A 26,573-nucleotide genomic window follows, 5' to 3' on the forward strand; every position below is an offset into this window, starting at 1 on the left:
ATGTTACACCTCTGCCCAAAGATTTGCTGCCAATTAGTTCCCAGGCTAACGATACATGCACACCATACACTTAAAGCACACACACACACGCACACAAGTCCTGGGAACTGTAGTTTGTTAAGGGTGCTGGGAACTGCAGCTTTGTGAGGGGAAAACTTTAGTTCCCAGGATTTAAACTCATGATGTGTTAGATACCTAGGTTTATAGTGCTGAATGGTCTATGAAGCCTTATAGGATCTCTGAGATATTGCTGACCCTTTAAATACCCAACTAAAACCTCCAGCACATACTATCTCATCAAGGAAGCCAGAATCGGACCTTTAATGTGGCAACACCTTTACAACTCTCTGTCCCATTACACATCGGACAGGTGTCAACTTTACCGTCTTTTGAGTTAGGCTTTCTGCCAAGCAAATTTACTTAGGAACGCAGCCATTAGTAGACCTGTCTTCCCTGACCTGTCTCTCTGCCACTCTTTTGTACCTTCAATCACTTCTATGGATTAATTATGTAATAAATAAATGAATAAATAATGGCATTATGTAAATGTTTAACTTAGGCTGATGCCTTTTTGCTTTGCTTTTCTCTTGCAGAACTGTAATTTAAGGAACTCATCAGAGGATAGCATCATTTACATGGCATGCCAGCTTGTTACTCATCAGCTCATATAGTCCAAAGTACAAAGTACAGGGTGACCCGCAATACTTCCTACTATTCAAGCAAGTGAGCCAAGCCACACACTAGGTGAAAAAGCAAAATAACCATGACTGCAAAACCCACACCAGCAGTATGAAGGTACCCAGATATTTTATAGAGTTTATATGCAAGATCACCCCGGCTGAAATCCTATGCACCTGAGAGTGAGTCTTAATGAACAAAGTAAGACATAGTTCCAAGTAAACACACACACAATTGCTCTGTCAATACAGATTAGCTCTTTGACACTGTCAAAGTGGTTTACAGGTTGGTAAGAGTGAATCGTTTTAGGAGACGAGAGTCCTTTGAAACACGTAGGACCGCATTTTGTGCTATTTACGAACGGACGTTGCCAAATGGATATTAATTCTTTCAAAGGGTCGTCCCCCCCCCCGCCGCGCCTCCTCGCTGCTTAGCTGTCAAGCAATATGCTCCTTTAAGACCTTTCGCGTCCTGCCCTCTGCCCCCGCCCCTCCGCTTTCCTCATTGGCTCCTTCGGCCCTTTTGTTTCGCTTTTGAGTACGGCTTCTTTACTTAGGCGCTTCGCGATTGGCTGAAGGCTATGAGGCTTAGGGAACGACGCTCAATTCTCCCCCGCGAAGTGACAGCCGAAGAGTTTATTTGCCTTTTCCTCTCCCGCAGGGAACTGTTCGCCTTCGCCCCTTCGGCTGGAAGAGGCTGCTAAATCCGGGCGGGCTGTAAGCCCCCCCCGCGACGCCGCAGAGCGCGGGGAAGTGACGGGTTGGGCGTTTTGCGGCTCTGGCTTCGCACGGTGCGCTAGCGACGCCCCCCGCCGCCCGCCCTCCACACGCAGGCAGCCTCCTCCCCTTTTTTGGACCTGGGACAGGATCTCGGTGGCTTCGGGGACTGCCGGGCCGAAGTCCCGGGAATGAGCCACCGGCGCGAGGGAAAGCGGGAGAGGCCTCCTCCTCTTCCTCCCTCTGCCAGCGGGCGGCTGTAACCAGGTGGCGGCGGGCAGCGAGCGGCTTCTCCTCCGGCTGGAGAGAAGGAGACAGAGAAGGTAGGAGGAATCTCCCCCACCGCCTTCCGAAGAGCATCCCCGGTGGTCCCATATGGGGGAGCGGGGATCACCCGGGCACGGTTATTAGTGATGGCCAGGCTCCATTGGCGCGAGTCTCCAGTTGCTGTCCTCCTGGCACGGAAAAGCAAAGCATCGCGGCTCCTTTTTCTGCTGCCCCGTTTTAAGATGCCGTGCCTTCTCCTCCCCTCGCTCTAGTAGCCACGATTCCCTGGCACGCAGTCCCACTTCTGTGTTAGATGTGGGATCCTTAAATGCATCCTCCTCCTCCCCCCCCCTTTCCCGAACTAATGGGATGGGATGGGCAGATGTTTGTTTGCCTCTTAAAACATTCAGTCGCAGGATCGTTCTTCAGGATTCAGTTCTCCTCTTCCTCCTCCTTTCTCTGAATACCGTAGTTTCCCTGTCGTTGGTTTTGATCCATACGGTAGTTTCTTTTTCCTAATGGTATCGGGGTGCGCGCGTGCTCTCTTTCCTTAAATAGGGCGACGGCACCGAGGGTTTGTTTCCACCACTCAGCCCAAGGCCCCTTTGCTGTCAGGCGTGGGCCTCGGACATAAAAGGGATGACTGCCGTTTCCAGCATCCTCCGAGCTTGTTTGCTTGGTGCCTATTCCCTATTAGAAAACTCCTATCGCCCTCTGTGACTACAGATTTGTGTCCATACTCAACTGTTTTATCACTGGTAACTTCTGGTAACTTGTGTGTATAGTAAATCCTGATTGTGCTCTTCATGGGTTTTCTGTTAACCGGTTCTGGTATATACACCTAATAACCAAGTGTTAACAATATAACCACTGAGCACCTTGCCTGTGTATTTCGGAAGCGAGCCTTTTGGAAAGTTCAGTGGTGTGTGAGTACATGCAGGGGATGTCTTTAAATAAGGAAGATAAGAGACACCGTTGTTAGCATGATGGTTTATAATGATAAAGACTGTGTGGTTAAAATCTATAAGTAACCCAGCATAATGATGTGCTGTTCAGACCTCTGACATTGCAAGGACTGTCAGCCACAGATCCAAAGTTGCCCTTAGCTTTTGAACTTGATGTGTTCCCACTTTCAACTCCTGCTGCATATTGTGAATGATCTGTTGCTAAAATGACACACTTTTTCTCTCGCATGTGTTCACATACACATTTCCTCCCCTCTTCCTGTTTCTTGGGACAGAGTCTTGATTTTCCAAGGTAATGAGTGCTTTCTTGGCCTTTTCTTATTGGCTCTGTACTAGACACAGGACCTTGTATGATTTCACCAAGACTGAATTTGCAGCTAAGGTTGGGGCATGAAGTGTGCAGAGGCGATTTGAGAGACCGAACCGAAATTGACCCAAGACATGTTGCTTCCTGAAGAACAGGATGATGTGATGAAGATCATTAAAATTTATATAATGCAGTTTGTCAAAGACCACAGGGCAGTTTTCAGCATAGGACATAAAAAAGAATACATAGCATAATATCCATACAAAAAATTTAAACGGCTATATAAATAACAATTCATAATAATAAGCAATGCATAGTAATCACACACAGTAGTATATAATGCGGAATGAACATATGGTACTACCAAGCAGCAATGTCAAATTATGCACAATGTCATCCCAAGCAATAAATTCCACAACTCAACCTCTGTAAAATAATTTTTTTACCTGCTTATCTTGGGTGTAACCGTACAACATAATACCCCACTTTCTACATTCCAGTGTACTGACAGTTGAATTGTACTCCAAAATTGTTGATGTAACAACATCCTGCTGTACACCTGAGGCCTGCAGGCTAGCTCAGAGCATCAGGGTAGGCTGCATAGTGCACACAGCTATGTCCTCCAAATGCTTTGCTGCCGTTCCCTGTCCCCAAGCATTTGCCATCCAAAATGGCTGTCTCACTCTGACCCCATTTGCACTATACAATTAACACAATATCATACCACTTTAAACAGTCAGTGCTTAAGTTCCAAAGAATCCTTGGAATTGTAGTTAAGGGTGCCAAGAGTGGTTAGGAGAACACTTCCCTTCACAGAGCTATAATTCTCAGAGTTCTATAGGAAGAGGAATTGACTGCTAAACTACTCTGATAATTTTTTTGCGGTGGTGTGGGGAGCCATGCCTACAAGTGGTAGGGTACCAGGCCTCTAATGGCAGGGCCAACTCTGACCTGTCCAGACCAAATGTTGTTACCCTGAGTGGTTTAAAGCTCACTTCTTGGTGTCCTGTGTGACAAGAAGTTCAGCGATTATGACACCTCTGTTAAAGAGAGAGAGAGAGAGAGCTCGTAACATGACATATGCCATGATTATGTTGTTGACTGCGAGTGTTTCATGGTGCTGGTTTCATTGTAATCAAGCTAAAGGTATTCGTAATTATTAAGGCAAATACTCTAAGCAAGTTATTGCTCAAGAGGGTGCTTGGCATGTGTCTCTTGGAGGAGATAAAGCTGAGGCTTTAAGGCATGACAAGTTGTTTGCCAACACGTAGCATATGTGACAAGCTTTAGAGCTATGCACGCTGCATTTTACTTTGTGGATTTTGCAGCTGGAGAATGTGACCTGGTATATTCAGAATGAGATTTTGCAAAAGCTGTGCATAATGTTGGTACCCGCCTGATTTCCCTGACAGACAATAGAATATGCACACTGATCCAGTTCTTAAATGCATATACTTTAAAATAAGTACCCTGTTGGCTCAGCTAGAATTGTGTTCTGACTGAGCAAGTGTTCTTACAATCAGTCTTAAAGTGCCTAAATTCTACAGTACTACTAAAATGATATATCAAAACTCCCAAAGGCTACAATCCTAAAAGCATGTACTGTATTATGGAGTAAAACACAACTGATCCCAATGTGTCTTCTGAGTACTGTGTATGTTATCAACAGCTGAATTAGATCCCCTGAGTTCTAGTTCTGTGCTGTTTACAAAAAAAGAAAGAAAAAGCTTAAGACTTTCAGCAGCCTAACAGCTTCTACTGCTACCTTTTCATACATATATTTGCTGTCCCTGTATGTGCTTGGGAGGGCAATGTAGTACAGTAGTTACCTGGGCTAAGAGAAGATATGAAGTGAGTCCAGTTAAAGGTCACTGTCGTGATAACGTACTGCTTGTCCATTGCCGCTTATTTTTATAGCCCATAAAATCTCGCCCCAAATTTAAGGTTCTAGTGGCATAAATGAACTGAACAGATGTTTTATTGTAGTGCCGTTGAAAGCCCTACTCTCACAAGCTTGTCCTTGGGTAAAATGAGAAAGTAAATATGAGAGGGTGGGGCAAGAATGTCTTGGCTAGATAAAAGGCCTCCATCTCTCTCTCTCTTTCTCTCTCTATATTTGGAGAGTGCTGATAAGTTAGTGAAAAATGCAGTCTCTTAAAACAAAGAATTGTTGTGTTTCTCAGAATAGGTTTTTCAGTCCAGGAAACTTAACTCTGTTAACTGTGTGATTTAAATTACTCCAACCATGGAAGTATAGAGAATGAAATATTTCCCAGCATTCCAAGACTCACATTCTGATAGACTCTGCGAGGATTAGATTAGCTTTTGAATATTTTGTAAACTCTTTAGGATCCAGTTTTTGTCAGATGGTGGATATGGAATCTGATTTGTGGGCCAGGGCTTAGCTGTGGAGCATGTGAAGTACAATTGTGAGAACAGTACTGAGCGCGTGCAGAGTGCTGCGTTTTGACAAGTGGTTACAGCTCATTGTTTGAAATACAGTGGTACCTCGGGTTACATATGCTTCAGGTTACATACACTTCAGGTTACAGACTCTGCTAACCCAGAAATAGTACCTCGGGTTAAGAACTTTGCTTCAGGATGAGAACAGAAATCGTGCTCTGGCAGCATGGCGGCAGCAGGAGGCCCCATTAGCTAAAGTGGTGCTTCAAGTTAAGAACAGTTTCAGGTTAAGAACGGACCTTCGGAACGAATTAACTACTTAACCCGAGGTACCACTGTATACAGCATTTATGAACTGAGATGGGACAAGAGTTTATAGAGCAGATTACATTAATTTCTGCTAGGCTTGAGTTCAGGTTCCTGCGCTCCTGGAAGCTAGCTGTGGAAGCTCTCATTTGTTTTGATTAAAGTGCATGTGTCATTTGTAGGGCAAAGGATATAATGGTTGTGTAGAATAAAGGAGATACCTTGGAAATACTGCTGAAGAATGCATGTAGGGAATGCAAGCAACTTGTTGATCTTGGTGTGTGTACGGTATAATACCTTTCATTAGGATCAACCAAAACATCAAAAAGCTCTAGGCCAGCTTTCGAATTTTATAGAACTTCATTCAAGCCTTGATTTTTTTTATATTATTATTTTTTAAGAAATATGGTTGGCAGGGAGGAGAGAGAGATTAATGTTGTTGGTAGAAGCCTAGCCTACAATATGTTACACCCTTTAACAGTAAAATCCCATATACAGAATTAGGTCCTATTGAGTTCAACAGGGATTCAGGAAGTATTTTGCAGATTTATTACATGGTGCCTAGTGCAAAAGGTCATAGTTTGCAACAGTACTAGTCTTGGTCAGAGTCTTTGCAGCAGTACTAGTCTTGGTCAGAGTCTTTGCAGCAGTACTAGTCTTGGACAGAGAAGCATTCTCTCCCTGTATCTCTTTATAAAAAAAACATACAGGCCAGCTTTCTAGTTCAGCCTTCTGCAACCTGGTATCTTCCAGATGTTTGGGGCTATAACTCCCATTAGTCCAGCCAACATAGGCAAGTGACAGGGTTTATGGGGGTTCTGGAGGGTCCCAGGATGAGAGGGCTATTATAATCTGTATTTATTAATGGCAGGAGGTTGTACCCTGCTTTCCAGCAGCCTCCCAGGCTGCCTTATAAGGAGTCAACTTTACAGTAAAAACAAACATTAGAGTCTAGCTCTAATTGAAATTAACACGTGCCTCATGCATAATCACTGTATTTCATATAGATTTAACTGAAAAACATAGTTAAAACTTACTCCCTACTTCTGATTTTCAACTCCAGTGTTTCTTTTAACTCTAAAAAACAAGCTTGCATGTGCTGTTTGGTCCTACATGGCTTATTGTTATAATGTGCTTGAGGAGTGTCCTTCAGTCTTTGTCCCTACAAGGGCTGCGGTGTGAACTTGCAGACACAGGACAAAGTTTATTTGTCTAAAGGAGCCGATAGCAAGAGGAGTGGTTCTCTTGGGTAAGGCTTCTGTGCGTTTGTTCAGCCAGAGATCCTGTATTCTACCACAGCTGTATCTGCTCAAGGCTTGGCTTTTCCCTTCACTTACAGCACAGTCGTGAGCACATATAAGTTGCCTTATACTAGGTAGCCCAGTATGAACACACATATCTAGATTTAATAAGCTGAGATATGCACGAGACTTGGTGCTTGTGCAATTCTTCTTTGTGCACCTCTTTCCTTATTGGTGCATTGTGAGAGGTCAGGAAGTCTCAAATTGACCATAGTTTCCTGTTTTGTCCAAACCAGGGAACTGGCCCCTACATTTGAAACAAGCCAGGATCAATAATACACACACATGCACACACAGTGCTTATTTCTGAGGGTATGCAGGGGTACGCATACCCCTAAACATTTTGTGAATCTAAGTTTGGCCTCATTGAGGGGCAGTATTTCAATACGAGTAGGAAAATGAGAGTACCCTTAAACATATTTTTAGGGGGGAGGGAAGCTCTGTGTGTGTACTACACACACACACGCACACATCCATATGGAAAACAATAGTCACTGCACATGCCGCAAAGCTGTGATATTTATGTCTTAACTAAGGGTCAGGCCACTGCCCCACCTAGCTCAGCGTTGTCGTTGACGCCAGGTTGGCTGATGGGAGTTGTAGTCCAAAACACTGACATGAGGTTGGCGAACACTGATTGGCAGTGGTTCTCCAGGCAGAAATATTTCCCTGCGCTAACTGGAGATGTTGGGGACTGAACCTGGGACTGTCAGCATGCCAAGCATGTGCTCTATCCCTGAGCTACACCTCTTTTTATGTAGGAAAAAAATTAGTGTTACATGTGCCTATAGGTTTAAGTGTGGCCTACACATTGTCTAGCAGTATGTTAAATATTTACAGCCTAGAAAGAGTACCAGTTTTGGTCAGTAGATTATGTGAGGTAATGATTGGCCATTGTTTAGGTTACTTGCTACCAAGATTTTGAATGGGAGCCTTTTTCCCCTTCATAATTTAAAAGAGGATGGTTATAAATGTACGCTTTAAGTAAAGTACTATCATTTCTGGGCAAAGGAAATGTATTTTCCCATTAATGAATGAAATATATTTAAAATTGGCATGACATCTATAAAGGCATAATCATTATGTTTGGTACTTTATTAAAACGGATAAAACTTGTCTTAAGAATACACAAGGAATGTGTTGTTTATTACAAAACATTGTGCAAATGTTTTCTGTCTTAAAGAGAGAGTGCACTATTATACACAACAATTATTTAGTACAGTACTATGTAAACTTTATTTTACTTTGGCTTTTCTAATAATGTGCATGTTGGGTCTTACAACTATGGATTGGAACACCTCCCCCCCTCCCCCACCCCCTTTTTTAGTACTAGGAGTGGAGGCCCCAAAAGTGCCCTGCTGGCAAACACTTTTACCACAGATGTCAGTCCTTTCGCCTTCCTCTCTCTTGTCTAGTTTGCCAATATGGGTGACCAGGAAACATTCCTTAGGAGGGTGAATTAGGTCTTTTGGCCTCCAGTCACTGAATTCTCTTGCAAATTTATATTGACACATGTTGTTTAAAGCCTTTTGGTTTCTATGCTTTGAATGCATTGAAACACTTTAAAAGGCTTTGCTCCTAAGGCATGGGTGGAGAACCTTTGGTCCTCTGGATGATGCTGAGCTACGGTTCTCATCATCCTTGGCTGTTGACCATGCTGAAGCACACAGCTCCCGAAGCAAATCTAGAGCACCTGCTTCAAAGCTGTCTGGTGGTGACTTTCTTTTGGCAGGAGATGGGGAGATAATTAGCTGTTAAGCTAAAAAAAACCTAAAGGCATTTCCGATGCTACTTGGCTGCATTCTAGCGCTGTGGGCCTTCAACAAATGCATGCTGTGGTGGCTTTATAGAGCATTCTTGGTGACAATTTTTTAGAGCCTAGTAAGCCAGAACTTCATGTGTAATAGATGAGCGGCATGGTAATATGTTCTAACTTGCTGTGTGTCATGTTTTGCAGAAGTGATAATTGGGTGTACACAGGGAGAAAACCCTGGCCAACAGACCTAGAAGATTCCAATAAAACTCTGATAATCTGCTATGCATGCAGAAGGTCCCAGGTTCAATCCCGGCATCACCAAGTAGAACTGGGAATGTGCCCTGCCAGAAACCCTGGGGAGCCACTTTCTGCCAGTGTAGGAAATTCTGAGCTAGCTGGACCCATAGATGGACTTCGTATAAGCAAGCTTCTCATGTTTCTACCTTCCTAACTATTTAGTACTATGTGCTTACAACGGGAAATGAGCAGCGTTGCCTGTGAACCACAAACTGAAAGTTTTTTTGTCGTAATAAAAGAACTAATAAAAAGCAGAGGAGGCAGCCTTCCTCAGCATCTGAAGTTTCTGAATACACTTCCAATGGTAGGGCCACATAGAATGCTTTGTAATAGTCTGTCCCAAGAGGTTACAGGTCTGGATGATAACTTTGAAGCTCTTGGCCTCCAGTTGTGTGTGTAAAGTACTTGGTGTTGCTGCTACTTCCTACTTGAGCAGCTAAGGACAAAGCTAAATCTAAAATAAAGCCAGGCTGCAAACTTGATTTACTACAGGAAAAGGAGCACAATTAGGTAATAAATGGTGCCTTCTCCCCTAGTTTCTGGGACCCAAAATGAGGATTTACTTCAATAATAGAGTATTGGAATAGGCAAGAGGCATTGTAGGTGTGACTTTCCTCATGAAGAGTGCCCTTTTGATGTGTGTGTATCTATTTCCTAATGAGGCTGCCCTTTTTCTCTCACTTTCTTTCCCCCCAGAGCTGTGGCAGGATGTCTTCTATAGTGACACCTCTAGTGAGGTTCTCAGCGTACGACAATGCCACCTATCCACCTTCTACCACATTAGTGGCGGCGTTGGATAATGTAACTTCTGCACCCCTGACAACTGCACGGGCTGACGTCAACATTACTGTGCCACACAAGTGCTTGTTGTTGTTGTATGAAGACATTGGGACATCCAGGTGAGATGCTGTTTTGTGTAGGCGTGTGTGGCTTTTGTTCTCCTTCCTCTTCTCCTTCCTCTTCCTCTTCTCTTCCTTCCTCCACTTCCTGCATTTTAAAAACTGTTTTATCTTTTGTGCCTTATTTCTAGGGTCCGTTATTGGGACCTTCTGCTGCTGGTTCCCAATGTGCTTTTCTTTGCGTTTCTCCTCTGGAAGCTGCCCTCTGCCAAGGCCAAAATCCACGCCACCTCCAGTCCCATCTTCACCACCTTTTACATACTGGTGAGTACAGGTCTTTCTGTTTTAGTTTTTTTAAAAGCAGGCCAGTGGGAAATTGGCCCATGTGGTGTTGCCTCCCTTAAGCTCACGAACCTAGTGGCATGTTCACTAATGACACCCCGGAAAAAAATCTGTGCACCAGGGGTGCTTCCACAGTACAAGCTGCAATTCTGGAACAGGAATAGGCAAGCTGTGGCCCTCCAGGTGTTACTGGACACATGTGCTGATGCAGGCTTCCTCAAACTTGCCCTCCAGATGTTTTTTGGCCTTCAATTCCCATGATCCCTAGCTAGCAGGACCAGTGGTTAGGGATGATGGGAATTGTAGTCTCAAAACATCTGGAGGACTGAGTTTGAGGAAGCCTGTGCTGATGTATCTGGCTGGGTGATCTGAACCTTTCTCCTGTTTATCTGCCTTCTTGCTCTGTCCAGTACCCAGCACCTCCTGCCCTTCTTGCTCCTTGCTCAAGAGAGGGCTCACGGGGTGAGGAAGAATAACTGTAATCCATTTTCCCTTTTTGCCTACTCCCCACCGCCCTGCAATATCCTACCCTGAGAGAAACATCTCTCTCCATTTAAACTGCATCGCTGTGTTTTAGAATCAGGAATGTGTTCAAATGAATCCTCTCCTTAGGGTGGAGTGAGGGGTAGCTGCTGCCTCTGAAGTCCATCCTCCTTCCCAACAGCTTAGCCCACCCTGAGCCACTCATTGACAGCAGTCCCAGCCCAACCCCCCAACCCCCAATGCAGCAGTTGTCCACAGAAATGTATTTGAAAGAGGATTAGAGACAGAGTTAAAGGAAGGGTTCTAGGTCAGAATCTAGCAGTGGTTAGACTTTTTTTTAAAAAAAATAATCATTTACTTGTGCAATTTCATTGTATTTTCATAATTACTTGGTTTGGGGGGGCGGGGCGCACTTGAAGCCATTTATAAACAATAGTTGTAAGGAGTTCTGAAAAAGCAGATGTGTGAGGAGAAGAGTGTCTCCTCCTGCTTTAAGTCAGCTGATTATCAGTATCTTTTTGGAGATTGCCTCCTCCAGCCTAGTGTGTGTGTGTGTGTGTGTGTGCATTGTGGGTGGTTGTTGTTGTTTTTATAAATAAAAACCTCTGCTTGTTTTTTAAATCTCCGCTGTGCTGTCATTTGCACCCACTTCCACTTTCATTGCCTCTTCTCAGTTACTGCATGAGCAAAAGGGCTTCTTCTGAAAGGAGTGAGGAAGGAAGGGAATTGTTCCCAGGAGGCGGAGGATTGTGGCAGCAGCCCTGGGCAGCACATGGTGGTGCCATGATTTCTGCCAATGGGTGACTCAGCCTGGGCTGACTCTCAGGCTGGGAGCAGGAGATGGGCGCAGAGTGCAGCATGCCGGCAATAGAGGAAGTTGGACGTTGTGGGGTTGTTTAAAAAAGATGTCATGTCCTGTGCAGGCTTTCTTGTGTATTGCATTGTCAGATGTATGACTGTCTGTTGCACAGAAGTCATGGGTATAGCCTCAGTGCAGGGAGTTCCTGGCTCTCCAGAAACAAGTTTTTCCCCTTGAGGCCGAGGCGGCTGACCTGAACAAGCCGAGCGAGGTTGGTGGATGAGGTCTTCGGGGACGTCACAGCTGTGAACTTGACAGACTCCAAATGAAGCCTGATAGGTTCCCAGACCATGCCCAGCACCAGCTGCAGATGTTTGAGTCTGCTATCAGAGCCCTTTCCCCTCAGAGAGTCATTGCTCTCAAGAAGCTCTTTGCTTTAGCCAAACAGGGACATTGGTTTCTCAGGCGTACAGTCTATCATCCCATGCATGGGTTTGGCCCTTCTGGTGCCCATGCTCTGAAAAGTATAGTGTGAATGTTGCCTTGGTCTCCTTTATAACTACAGGCAGCAAGCATTTTCCATGGGGGTTACGTTCCTGACCCCTGTGTGTGTTGGCAGAGTGATCATAACCCTGCCCCATTCCACCCCTGCCCCACCCCCTTTTCCGGCCACTTCTGGGTTGTGGCGATGCTCGTGATCGTGCACATATTGAAAGTGTGTACAGTGGTCGTTGCTTTTACAGAAACCAGTGCCCTTCCCCTGAGGGCTGAAATGTTTGACGCAGCAGCTGATAAAATCTTTCTGCCTCCAGTGTAACAAGTCCTACAATGTTAGTCTGAAGTGTGCATATGCATCTTACATATGAGGCCTTCCCCTATGCAAATAGCAATTCTGGATGCATTGTGTCCCACAGGGCACGCTTGAGGGAATAATGTAATGAATCAATGTTTGTTTTTTGTTCTGTTGTAAGTGGAGGCTCCTGCCATATTGGGGTTGGTGCAAAGTGTAGTGGCAATAGCACTGCTTAGCTCCCAAGCACGTTAAATAATATTTCTGAAGGCAGGAAAGAAACTGGTTATTTCAGGAGCTTTATCTTGGAGAGGAAGTAGATATATTTTACAGATGCAGCATAGGAGGGTGGTAACAGGATGTACAGGGAACCGTCCCAGAGGGCTGCTACAATGCAGGACATCCACAAACAAATACAGTACAGCAAATGCTCATTCACTTTTCTCGACAGGCTAAGAGGATATCTGCAAGGTGGTGCTAAAACCTGGTTCAGTCTTGCTGAAATCATTGTGTGGTGTTGTTGAGTGTGGCATCTGAAGTCCTGTTTACTCTGGCCTTCTGGTCCCAGTCTCTTTACAGCATCTGTCAGTGGGATTAATATATGTCAGCTGTATAGAGCCCAGCATGTAGTAGATTAGAATATGTGTGACCTCTGGAAAAGGGAGACAATGAATATTTGTGTTCTTAATATCAGTCGTAAGGACTGAATATGGCACACTTCAAACAAAACAAAAATCAATTTATTTCCTGAAGGGGCTGAAGAGTAGTTGTTTAATGAAGTTTAGCATTTCAAAAAGCCAAGTTTTGTGGCCAGTAGTGGTAGGGTTGTAGCATTGTACATTGCATGTAGCACTGAGATGAACAAATGCTGGGAAAAACTAGTGTAGCTCCTTGCAGGTCATTTATTTTAAACAAAATATGCTGAAGCTAGGGAATACAACTCTGCTTCATTTGAGATAGGATAACCAGTTAGTGTATTGACATGTTTTGCATCTTTTCCAGCTAGAATTGGAAACTGTGTACAGTATCCCTAATGTTCCTGTGCCAAGGATTTTGAAAGACTTTATATTTCAGAATCTTCTGAGCTGATTTCGTGCCTTAAGCATTTTTTACTGTGTTCCCCACCCCCACCCCCTTGCTGCCGCTGCTTCAGCAAATGAATTGTGGAGTCTTTCCCAGATCTGAGGCTCCTTAATTGATATCCTGTGGTGTTGGCTGCCTGTTTATTTAAAATTCTACATGCACCAGGCAGGCACCAATAGAATATGAAGTGATTATGATACTAAAATCAGAGAATGGAGGAGATAATAAGGATCAATATTTCAAGCCTTGAAAACCTTTAGTCCAGATGTTGCCAGACTTCCAACTCACATCACCCCTGATTACTGGCTGTGCAGTAACATCTGGAGGGCCTCAGGTTCCCCATTTCTGATGTGGGTCTTGCATGGCAAATTCTGTAGCATTTCTTTGCTGAGGTGACCTGGCTGAAGTAACTTGTTCCTTCTCAGCCTTACAAAGAGGGAAAACTATTTCCCCCTCTTTTTCTTCTGTTCCTCTGTAATTCATCCTGTTACAAAAACAAAATAAAATGTTAAAGGGGGACCTTGTTGATTGGTCTCCGATCCCTGAAGCCCATTAGGCATTTTCTCTTCTGCCTTAATTCGTAACAATTGCCATTGTCTTCTAGGTGTTTGTGGTAGCTGTGGTTGGGATTGCTCGAGCGGTTGTCTCCATGACAGTCAGCGCTTCCACTGCCGCTACGGTTACTGACAAGGTGAGTGTGGGTTTGATACCAGAGGCGAGGGTGGCTTTGGCCCCTTCTTCACCATTTCTGGGGCAGGAATGTAAAAAGATTTGAGCTCCATTTAGTCATCAGTTACAATAATTGGTGGAATTCATTGTACCACTGACTGGGGTACGTGTGCATGGAACAAGGTCTGCTTGTGCAACCCCCTGGACTCCTCCCCATATTTTGGGGTTTTGTGGTGGATCAGCAAGGGTTTCTGATGCCCCAGTTGTTCAACAATAGCAACAAAGAAAAGGCTTCTTCTATCTCTCCCCTCCTCACCCCCAAACGTAGGCTGCTCAAACAAAGAAATCTTGAGGAGAAAACCAGAAGTGGAGTTTTGGGTGAAAGGACTGTGAGCTCAGTTCAGTCCCTGGGAACAAAATCTTGGACCAAGCATGTGCTCAGAGACACCCTGTTCCTTCATTCTAAATGGACCTTGGCTGCTTCCTCCCCACCCTCACCTGAACCACTATTTTGCACCTGGCTGTCTGGTAGATTGGAGGGTGTGGTTCTCTTTTAACTCTTTGAACAGTATTGACTTTTGGCCCTGCCATCCTCCCATGCTTTGCTTGGCTCAATGCTAAATCCCTTTCTAGTCTCTAATCCTACTCGAACAAATGTTTTTATTGTCTAATTGTTTTTCAGTTTTGCATTTTTTTCTTTTTTGCAAGCCGTATTTGGTTGCATTTACATCGAGACAGCCAGTCTCAGGATTTGCATAAAACAATGTGGCTCTTCATTTAGGCAGATGAAGATCAACAGAGTCAATCGCCACAAGAATGATAGCCCTTAACTAGATGTTTTGATGCCAAGATGAGTATTTGCTGTTGACAAGAAACTTGAGGCCTATCTCCCATGGTGCTTTCTTATGCCAGGGGATTGTGCTGTGCACCTGGTTGCAAGGAAACATTACCTGTGCCACTTAAGTACACCTTATGTATCTGGGTTAGATTTGGTGTCCAAAAGAGCACTAAGCATTTGGACCAATCAGAACACTTGAGATAGGCTGTGCCAAGGGTCAGTATTGACAAACGGGGGGCAGACAGTAGTTGTAATCTACAGCCCTTTAAGCCAGCATGGTTTTGGAGTGAGGTCAGTTGGGCTCTGGATTGGAACAACAGAGGAAACAGGATGATTGCAATGGAACTGAAGGGTGAAACCCCCTGCGATGAAGTAACAAGATAGTTGAGATTTTGTGCACAATGCCAAATGTACAAACAGTTGTGTAAGACTCGTAGCCTGAGAGGCAACTAATTCTGAAAATTCAAGTGAGCACCATGCATTAGCCAGTGAGGGAGATGTTAGGATGGTATTTTTAATTTTATTTTCATGGATGGAAGGAACTTCTGATGGAAGAAACGATAGGAGGAAAACCTTTGGGCAAGCTTCTCTTTTAGGACCTATTCCGTTTGCTCCCTGATCTTGATTTTGTGGCATGTACTGTCTTCTCTAGATCCTGTGGGAAATCACAAGATTCTTCCTTCTGGCTATTGAGCTGAGCATGGTGATTCTGGGCCTTGCATTTGGTAAGGATTCCTCCTTAGCGTTGCTTGGTGCACTTAACCTTTTTCCTTGACGAGGCCATTGGAGCGTGGTGAATGTGCCCTGCTTTCGGTAGGAAAGAGCAAATCTTACCAAGCACAAATAGGACTTCAGCCAGATACACGTAATGCTCGTGCTGGAGGCGAAAGCTTCCATTTATTGTAGGCCCCTTATTTACACCCTCCATCTGCTTTCACTGTGTATGCAGTAGGGTACTTTTGTCTGTGAAGAAAGGACGCTTGATATAATAATAATAATAATAATAATAATAATAATAATAATAATAATAATAAATAATAATAGTGGCATTTCCAACCCACTTTCCAGTGTTAAAGGTGCAGTTGTTACCCATTTGTTGCATAGGATTCAGTTGCATTTCCTCAAGGCAGCCTTTCTGTGATGGAGGTATCTCATTTTCCCAGCACCCATGAAGCAGGTGTTTGCAAGCCTCTATTCAATAATAGCTCTCACCAGTGGACACAACCCCTCTGTATTTTTGTGTGCATGTGTCCCATTTCGTGACTTTTAAAACAAACAAATCTATTCAATAATTCAATGAATTCTCCTCCACTGTATTTTATTCTACAAAAACCCAACCCTCCTTCAGGATGCTCTCATAGTCCTCCCTGGATATACTGAGAATCTTCTGCATGCAAAGCAGCCACTGTTTCTCAGACTTTCTTTCGTTAAGCTTCCCAGCCCACCTTCCCATGGTGCAGCATATTTTAAGTGGTTTCTAGTTCTCAGGGCACGAGTTTTACTCTCAACTGCAACCTCAGTTGAGAGGTTTTGCCTTTCTCTTAAAAGAAATCTGGCTTTGTTAGCCTGTCACAGCTTGGACAGGAATGGCATTAGGCAGGACCTCGAACATAGGCGAGACCCCTATATGAGGTCTTGAGTCAGTGCATCAGATTTTTGCCCAGGATGTCGGGTCTGATGTCAATAACCTCAGGTTTACAGCAGAATCTTAGATGCACATGGCCTGTTGCATGATGGGTCTTTTATGCTGGTTAACTCCTAACGGCATTCCCAAGCATGCATAGGTTGGTCAGGAGCAGGAAAGTATATTTCTAGCCTTTAGTCACCTGACAGAAGACCAGCCATTTTCACTTGTCAAAGAAATGACCCCTGGTATGTTTCCCACCTCATTCAGGTCGTTTGGAGAGCAAATCCAGTGTTAAGCGGGTATTGGCTATTACCACGGTGCTGTCATTGGCCTACTCTGTCACCCAGGTAAGTGTTTGGTGAAACAGGACAGTTGCACAGAGTAAGGCAAATTCAATTCAACTGTTTCCTCCTGAACTGAAAGCAGCTGCTCCTCAAGAGGTTCTGAGTTACTTTTAACAGCTCAGTGTAGTAACTCACTCTGAACAGTGCAGCATTTGTTAAGTTTAAGCATGTTCTCCTTTTCTATAGTGGTAGTATTATGCCTTGTTTTGGTTTGGGAAGCCCCAGTATTAAACAGGAACATCATTGTCCACTCTTCAGGCATCTTCTTAAAAAATCAGATGCAGTGAACTTAGAGGTACTGCATGTGAGTTTTGTTATGTATTTATTTACACGTTGGTTGGTTTTAATCCCGCTCTTCAGGCAAAAAAGGCTCCTAGAGCAGCTTGTGAAGACAGTCCCTTCCCTCAGACGTACAATCTGAAAAGGCACAACACAAAAGGAAAATGGTTTGGGAGGGATGAGGAAATAATAATAAGGCCAGACTCGGGGCGGCTAACAACCAATAATAAAAACAAGTTGAATGAATACAACTTAAAAACAAGATTAAAATACAACATGAAAACATTAAAATGCAGCCTCATCACAGGAGGAGAAAGGAAAAAAGAAAGAGGGGGAGGGAATCAAATTGACTCCAAGCCAAAGGCCAGGCGGAACAACTCTTGTCTTACAGGCCCTGCGGAAAGAAATAAGCAAACTCAAGTACAAGTTCTTAGTTACAAGTTCTTATAATGGTCAGTTGAGGTAGAAAAACTCAAGGAAAGGAGGCACCAAAGGTTGCTGATCTCTCAGCTCTGCCTTTGGAGATAACGGGCTGCTGTTGGAAGTGTAGTGCATTGGGATGTGGGAGGAACCATGTAGATCACGAGGGTAGTTGGCAGAAGTTTTAGGTCAGGCATTAAGCATGTGGGGAGGGATAGGGATAGCACCAGTAGGTTGGCAGGAGGCCGCGAGAGGAGGAAAGGTGCCATTTTTTTGTAACCTGCCTCCACTCTCAGGCTCAGAGCTAAATCCCGAGACCATCTGGCACATCTTTCCTCCTGCACTTAGGGCAATTTGTTATCCTCTGCTAAATCACAGTTTATGGACTGGATAGGGGATCTTGTTGTGTGACGATGGAAAGGGCTGGCTTCCAAGTGAGACCGAGTGCCTTTTCCTCAGCTTCTCATGCAGGAAACACAGGCACCATTGTAAGCAGTTCATGCCCTGATGACCCCCTTGCACTGTTCCCCACCAATCTTTCAGGGAACTCTGGAGATCAGTTATCCTGACGCCAGGCTCTCTGCAGAAGACTTCAATATCTATGGTCATGGAGGAAGGCACTTTTGGCTTGCAAGCTCCTGCTTCTTCTTTCTGGTAAGTGTGATAAATATCCGTTTTGCTTGATCTGAATACCATGAGTTTAAAACACTGGTGGTTCTTCCTTGATGATTTTCCATTCTTTTCATTTCAATGTGCTTCGTGGCATCTTCTAAACACATCAACGAAAGCCAGGGTTGTTACTGTTTTCCACCACCTGCCCTCAGCAACTCACCTGCTGCTTTCTTCCTTAACAGGTTTATTCAATGGTGGTGATGCTTCCCAAAACTCCCTTGAAAGATCGTATTTCCCTGCCTTGTAAGTGACTCGCCTCTCCCTTTCTAGCTAATACGATTTTCTTGCAGGCATTAAAAGCCAAGCCACTTGGAATATTCCGGATAGGCAAAAGAAAGTCCTTCTTCGCATAGTTAAGCTGTGGAATTCATTCCGACAAAGAGGTAGCAATTGATGGCCAACAGCCAATTGCCCCTGAGAGGGCAGCAAGTGCAACTCCTCTTTCCCTATTCAGAGGCATACTACCTCCCAAGAGTGGATCTGCAACGTAGCCATCCTGACTCATAGCCATGGATAGCCATATCCTCCATGAATTTGTCCAGTCCCCTTTTTAAAGTCATCCAGGTTTGTGACCCTCTCTACGTATAGTGGGAGTGAATTCAACAGCTTATGACTGCAAATGCGACCCTCCAGGCTTCTCTCTCTGGCCCTCAGGATTCTTCTCTGGCCACGCCCATCTTTCAAACACACCTTTCACCAGCCCTGCTTTGCACCTTGTTTTTGCCTGGCTGGAATGTGCCCTTGAATTCTGATAATGCCTGTATAGAGGACAGAGTGTGACGGTGTGTCTAGAAACTGGCCTATGGGAGATTTACATTAGCTGCTCTGCCCGCTTTTGCCTCTAGTTCCGTCTGCGCCTGGAAAGTTGTGCGGAAGGAAATTTGGCCCTCAGCCTGAAAAAGGTTCCCCACCCCTCGTAAGAGGCACCTGTTAGGAAGAAGGGAGAGTGGAGGGTTTGCTTAAGTTACATAACGGCTAGGTGGAATGGCCATCGCTGGAGATTGTTCTGCAATATGTAGCTCCCGAGCATATTTCTTCTTCCTGTAATACTGTTTTTTTCCGGGTCTCCAAAGTGTCTTTTCCACCAAATGGTTTGTAGTGTAGGAAGTGCCTGTGATTACATTTGACCCCAGTGTCTTTGCCTCTCTTTTTCAGCAAGGAAGAGTTTCTACATCTATGCTGGGATTCTTGCTGTGCTGAACCTGGTGCAGGGCATTGGCAGTGGTCTCCTCTGTGCAGGTATCATAGAAGGACTATGGTACGTATCCCTGTGGCTGGATAGCTCTGCTCAATGTCTTCCTGGTGCTATCACCGAGTGCTTTGAGAAGGAAGCACAAAGAGCTTCCAACGCATTTGAACCAAAGCAAACTTGCTAAGGGGTGCTGCTGTTGACGGCTGCGGAATTTGCAGCTCCACTGCCCCCATCATGCTGTGTTCCCCTCCATTGTACCACATCTGCCTCCAGATGCCTTTCTGGATATTCCACCTGGGACTGGTGATCTCATTACTCCTTGAGAATTACAAACTCAGTGCCTATCTCCTGACATTTCCCCTCTCTAATGGGGAAGGCAGCAGGGAGGGGGTGCATTCTGCTCAGCGAATTGGGAATGGTTGTTCTGATCCAACTCTTAGTCCTTATTGCCTATATCTCTTTCCCTGCTTTTGATCCTTTTCTTTTGAAAGGAGTCAGTAGGACACAGTTGCTCAGAGTAGCGTTCTGCTTGGCGAAGCTGGGCCTTCTACTCCAGGGAGGAACAGCTTTTGGGGTGGGGTAGGGAACTGCTTTTCTTGGTGGTGAGTACATTCTAACTTTCCCTGTTCCCTTTTGAGAATGATAACTATGGGTCCTTGTATGGAAGGAAGTTCTGTCAACCTTGGTGCCTTCCCACCAAGGGACACAGCTGCATGGGCAGCCTGAGGAAGTGCCATCAACCATAAAAGCAAGCCCTGCCATAGGACAGTAATGCAGCCAGAAGAGAAGAGGTGTGCAGAGACCAAGGAAAGAAGTGCAAATGGATGGAGTGTCCTGTCTGCCATCCTTTGGACCAGGCATAGGCCAACTCCGCCCCCCCCGGATGTTTGGGACTGCAATTCCCATCATCCCTGACGACTGGTCCTGTTAGCTAGGGATGATGGAAGTTGTAGTCCCAAACATCTGGAGGGCTGGAGTTTGCCTATGCCTACTTTGGACCCCCTGGGATGTTCACCAGATCAAACCTGCTGTAGCTGGGAACTGGGTGTGCGAAGAGCAGCCAAATGGGGATACAGCTGTGGACTTCCGGGTTGGCGCGATCTGGAAATGGCGGATTCCCTCCGAGCTCCGGAGGGAATCGGCTCAGCGGTGGATGGGTCTTTGCCGTGCCGGCGACACGGGGACCCTTAAAAACCGCAGGCGCGGAAGCCTGCGGACTGAAGACTCGGCGGGTGCCTTAAGCGCCCCCCCTGATTCGCGAAGAGCCTTTTTAAAGGCTACGGAGGGGATACGGGGGACGGCGCGGCACTGAGAGTCGATCGCTACCGCCGCTGAGCGAAGCCGCGAGCCATAACTGGAGAGCGCTGACTTCCTTCCTTGAAATTTGGACTGAAAAAAAAGAACCCGTGAGTAATCTGGAACTGAACTTTAAAAATTTTACCTTCTGAATTTGAGACGACCGGGGGGTGTGCTAAAAGGAAGTCCCCACCCCCCCCCTTGCAGACGATCCAGAGCAACGATATAAGAGCTAAGCTGGAGTGCCTACCCTGTAAAGGGTGAGTTTCAAAAAGACAGTAACTTCCAAGATTTGGAAAGGCAAATTTGAGCAGGAGAGTGGAGTGTTGGAAGAGACTTTGTTTTGTTGTAAACAACCCTCCCTCCCGGGCCCGGGAGCGACCTGCTTTGGAGCTTGTATAGAGGAGCAGAATTTGACAGCTGTCAAAGCTGTCAAATGGACTGTTAACAGTGGAAAAATTGCTATTTAAGATCTCTCCGGATTAAAAGGAGTTACAATTGAATCAAAATTGTTGGAAACAAAGAAACAATAACAGGACAGAGGATTGTTGGAGAAAAGAACATTAAGTAACCAGATTCCCTCTAGGGGGAATTCTGTGGAATTACAATGGCTGTGGGTGGAAAGATACTGAGAGAAATCGAAAGGATGTTTTCACTGGTGGGAACCATACAGGAGCAGACTACAGCTATGAGTAAACAACTGATGACCTTGAATTCTGAAACAAGTAGTTCTGCTGAATGTAATGAGGACTTGAGTGAGAAAGAACCCACAGCTGAATTCGAAATAATAAACAAAGAAGAGGAGAAGACAAAACAAGAAAGAGAACAAGTTAAGTGGGAAAATACTAACCAGAAGCCGACATCTGGAGAACACAAGCAAGGAGACTATTGGATTAAACCCATTTTAAGCCTACGAAAGATACAGAAGACGAAAGTGGAGGCCCCGGGAGTTTATGGAATTCAGGAACTTGAAATAAAGAAGTACAACTGGGGCCTCCACATAGACTTTGATTTTGATTATCATCAAGACTCAGGCCTTGTGGAAATTCTTCAGCAGTTGTTTCTAAATATGGGAAGAGACTATGGACTGATTGGTTTGATTGTGAAGGAGCTCTTTCGAGACTCGATGACCGACAAAAAGGACTACCAACAAAACCGGCGGAGAGGGACTGAAAGAGATTTGAGAACCTCGGATGTGCGGAACCCAGGCTAAAAACTGTTATTTTGGACATGTCTTGGGAAAGGACGCAAACCGGGGATGGGAGGGAGGGAAGCATTTAAATTCAAACAACACTCAAGACCAGGGGGTTTAGTTAATAAGAAAATTATTCAAGAAAAAATGAGAAATCGAGGGAAGAGAATTGGGGTCCAACTTAGGGAAAATTTATTTTTGTTTTTCTTTATAAAAGGATTAATATTAAGATGGAAAAGGAAATGCCAACTTACTGACATAAATTTGGGAATAGGGAGGCAAGGGTGGGGGTGGGGGGAAGTCAAGGACTAGGGTTAGAAAATAAGATGTTAGGAAATTGTACATGTTTGTCGTCTTTTATGTTTGTTTTGGTGTTCTGTGTTTTGTTTTTGTCTATATAAAATGTGAAAACCCAATAAAAATATTTAAAAAAACAAAAAAAACAAATGGGGATACAGCTGTGGACATCTTGAGGAAGCTTAATCCATTGGCACCAAGGCTGGGCAGAAAAAAGTAGGTTTTCAGGGGAAAGTACTTCCCAGGGGGTCCAAAGGATGGAAAGAGAAAAGGCTTAGAAAATGGCAGAAAGAAAAAGCACTCAAACACGATGCCTTATAGCACAGACCTGTGCTGAGAAACGCAGCGCAAAAGGAAGTCTGGATGAGCCCCTGGAGTGAGAGACTAGGGTGTTGTCAGCAGGTTCCAGGAACTCTTTGTTGGGAGATTTTGGGGTTGGTCTGTGAGTTTGTTTGGGCCCTGGGTGAGAACCAGAGAGGATGGGGGGAGTCTTGGGTAAGAGCCAGGAGACTGAGAGGTGAGGAGATGTGTCAGAAGGAGAAGGAACTGATATCTATATATGTTTATTAGTAAGTCTGCATTAATGATTGTATTGCACATTTTTGTAACATTTGTTTTTAGTTTTCTGTACACTGCTTAGAGAATATTATTCACTGTATTTGTGTGAATCTAATGCACCATTGACTCTAATGTGCACCTCAATTTTCAAAATGAAACCAACAAAGTATTTGCTGGCGCCATCAAATCTAGTGCACATCAAATCTAATTTTCGCAATGTAATTTGGCCAAGAAAGGTCCGCGTTACATTCGAGTAAATATAGATACAGTCGTACCTTGGTTGTTGAATGCCTTAGTACTCGTCCGTTTTGGCGCCCAAACGCCGCAAACCCTGAATTGAGTGTTTTAGTTTGCAAACGTTTTTTGGAAGCCGAACGTCCAGCGCGGCTTCCATGGCTTCCAATTGAGTGCAGGAAACTCCTGTAGCCAATCGGAAACTGCTCCTTGGTTGTTGAACGTTTTCAGAAGCCGAACGGACTTCCGGAACAGATTCCGTTTAATAATCAAGGTACGACTGTATATATTAAGCAGTGTAGAAAATGTATTAATAATTATTATATAATTATAATTATTATATAATACATATAATTGTTATTATTATATAATAATAATGATTATAAGAAACTGTAGTCCAAAAACATCTGAATTGGCCAGGAACAGATTTCTAATGACTTGTGTCTCTCTCTTCTGTCTTGACAGCTGTGTCGATGCCACCACCTTCCTCTATTTCAGCTTCTTTGCTCCGCTCATTTATGTGGCGTTCCTGAAAAGTTTCTTTGGGTGAGCATCCAAGGTTGTAGCCTGCAGCACAGTCCCAGGGCATTTTACAACAACAATAATAAGAAAAAGTTTTAAGATGGACCAGAGCAACAATTCTAGAACAGCAGATTGAGACTATTTAAGTTAAGAAGGGTGAGAAAACAAAAGGGCCTGGCATTGAAAGAACATCAATATAAGTGCTGGGCGGGCCTCCCTACGGAGAGCATTTCAGAGCTTTAAATCATGCAGGCGTTGCTAGCAAAGGTCACGTTGAAGCACAATACTTGCCTCCCACTGGGATATTAATGCAATTATTTAATAGCAAAACAAACTTCAGCCTTTAAATAAACAATAAGTAACCACAACAAAAATGCCCAGGGTGACCTTCAGGATTAATAACATAATTAAAATAGAAGTAAAACAACAGTAAAAGTATAAAATGGTATAAAGTGCAACGAGGCAATAGGCTGGTTTTCCTCACATCTAGGCCACAAAGACTCAGAAGTGGGTGGTCTCAGGTGAGGCCTACAAAGAGGCTAACTCTTCCACACATTCTCTCTGTGTGCTTCGTTATGATTTGGTTTTTTTAAAAATCAATTCAGTGACTCTTGTTCTTCCATCTGTGAAATGAAGATGGTATTTGACTTCATCACAGGGATTCGGGAAGATTAGACTCCTAATATCTGCGCAAAGCCTCATTAAATTCTGAGCTACTCTTAGAGTTTTTTTCTGGATTAGTGACAAAATGATTAATGTGAAATGCTGTGGAGGCCAAGCTTGTATTAGGTAGATAGGTCCCCCCCCCCCTTTAATGCTCTTGAGTTTTAAGAAGGGGCTTAAATAGATTGTCCAGCAGTTGAGCAAAGCATGTAAACCAGCCTTCCTGAACCTATTGCCATCCAGATGTTATTGGACTACAGTTCCCATCTTCCCTGACCATAGGCCATGCTGACGGGGTTGTAGTTCAAAATGGGCACTAGGTTGGGGGAGGCTGGCCTAAATTTGCAGCTCAGGAGTTGCATTCCTTTTGAGTAACCACTTCCCTTGTGACTGTTCTGACTACGTAATTTTTTCAGCTTTGAGTGCCACCGTGTGGCATGCAGTGGAAATACCCATTCTAATTGAGGAACAGTTGCTGCAATTAATTCGGATGGATTTCAACCGCAACTGTGAGGAACTAGCCACCTCACATTTTATATCTGATATAAAAGCAGCAAAGCTATATAACAAGCAGTAAACAAATAGTCTCCCAAATGCCAACATCAAATTGTGCATGCTCAAAAATGACTTGTTTTATTTCTAACTTCATCACTGATTCCAAATGGAACTGACTGTGTTTGCGTGTGTGTGTGTAGATATATACGCAATGCTTTTTTCTGGCAGGGGTACGCATACCCCTAAACATTTTGTGAATCTTTGTACTTTTGTCCATGTACTATATTTATTTCCCCCGATTTGAACTATAAAATGGTGATTTTCTTGAGTCAAAATGAGAGTACCCCTAAACATTTTTTTAAAGAAAAAAAGCACTGTATATATGAGAGAGATAATGAATGAGACACACACACACAAGCCCCCATACCTACCTTCCACACCTCCCAAAAGCATTTAGGTGTCATGGCTAATTTTTGAACACAGTGGCTCTTTCTATTCTTACTTGCCCTGCTTTTCTTCTTTTGAGTCCCATCATTGTGAATGAAGCAAAGCAAAAGGTTGGGTCTTAATCCACAGAGTTTTCAATCCAAGGTCAGGCAGTGCAGGATCGGGTAAGAGAACAAAGGGAAGAGGTAAAGCCCAATGATAGACAAACATGACAGTATATCTTGGGCTACGTTTAGTTCCGGTTTCCTCCAGATGATGACGGCCTGAACGGCCTGAACTAAAAGAACAGCATTGCTGGCTGCTTTTTATTTCGTCTGCCCTGTTCTGAATTGAACCTTCTTTACTGGGAAATGGGATGGAGGGAGTTGTGCTTGGAGCAAAGCATCTGCTGTGCACGCAGGAGGTTTCAATGCAGACAGTACTGAGCTATGCGGACCAGTGTTCTGACTCGGTATCAGGCAGCTTCCCGTGTTTCAAGAAAGTAACTTGTTTGAAAAAAATTCCCCTTGTCTCTTAAATAATTTCCAGGTCCGAGCCAAAGATCCTCTTCTCCTACAAATGCCAGGTGGATGAGCCCGAGGACGTTGATGTGCACCTCCCGCATGCCTATGGTGTGGCCAAGAAAGAAGGCCTGGATTCCAGCTTTTACTCCAGCACTCAGATTGACACTGCAGCGTACTTGGATGACATTGCTTCCATGCCTTACCACGTGGGCAGCATCAACAGCATTGACAGTGACCGCTGGAAAGCCATCAACTCCTAAAGGCGATCCTTTGGAAAGATGGGTCTCTCTTGCAGCCTTGAAGCTCCATCACCAGTTCCCCTTTTGGGACGCTTCAGTGTGTCGCCTTCTTTCCTTCAAGTTTTTTTCTTTTTTCTAAAAAAAAATTTAAATCTTGAACGGAGCATAAAAATCAGTCTTCCCAGGACAATAGCTCTTACCTTTGTAGGAGAACAAACCAGATCAGCTTCTAAATGCTGGATCTTTGTGTCCTTGAGCATTCCATGTGCACATGGTTGGACATGACTGCAACGTTTTCTTGGTGATAAGCCACACATGCAGCTAGGAAGCCTTGGCTGCTCTTGTATAGCATTATATATAGATAGCTATATAATACATTATTTGCATTCTATTTTTATTTTATGTTTTGGCTTCCAAGAACTAGAGGAACTAGAGGAAGGTGGGACTGCTCCCCACGCCTTCAACAGCTGCAGTTTGGTGGGAATTGTAGGGTGAGAGACCTCCACAGGCTTCCTGATAGAAAGAACACTTAAGAATGAACTGCTAAATGTTTCCAGAATTCTTCGCAGGGAATCTGGGAGCAAGTGTGCGCTTGTGTGTGTGTGTGTTTGCGTGTGTGCATTGTAATATATATATATATATATATATATATATATATATATATATATATGCTGACTTTCGAAGAAGAGGGCAGGAAAGTAGGCAGCTGGGAAATGCTTTGGTGGAACTTGTTGCTGTGCAACTAAACTACTGT

The 26,573-nt window shown here is 44.2% G+C and overlaps 1 protein-coding gene across 1 annotated transcript; it reads left to right on the forward strand.

Moving 5' to 3' along the window:
- The first annotated feature begins 1,089 nt into the window (after positions 1–1,089).
- Positions 1,090–26,459, forward strand: TPRA1 (transmembrane protein adipocyte associated 1). Its single transcript, XM_082210408.1, has 11 exons — positions 1,090–1,717; positions 9,693–9,895; positions 10,027–10,159; positions 13,937–14,023; positions 15,492–15,564; positions 16,734–16,813; positions 18,053–18,163; positions 18,364–18,424; positions 19,337–19,439; positions 23,416–23,496; positions 25,606–26,459. Exons 2-11 carry the CDS (start codon positions 9,705–9,707, stop codon positions 25,838–25,840), a joined length of 1,155 nt encoding a protein of 384 aa, XP_082066534.1. The 5' UTR covers positions 1,090–1,717; positions 9,693–9,704; the 3' UTR covers positions 25,841–26,459.
- Positions 26,460–26,573: the final 114 nt, after the last annotated feature.

This window comes from Podarcis vaucheri (genome assembly GCF_965113315.1).
Source record: "Podarcis vaucheri genome assembly, chromosome: 2".
NCBI lineage: Eukaryota > Metazoa > Chordata > Lepidosauria > Squamata > Lacertidae > Podarcis > Podarcis vaucheri.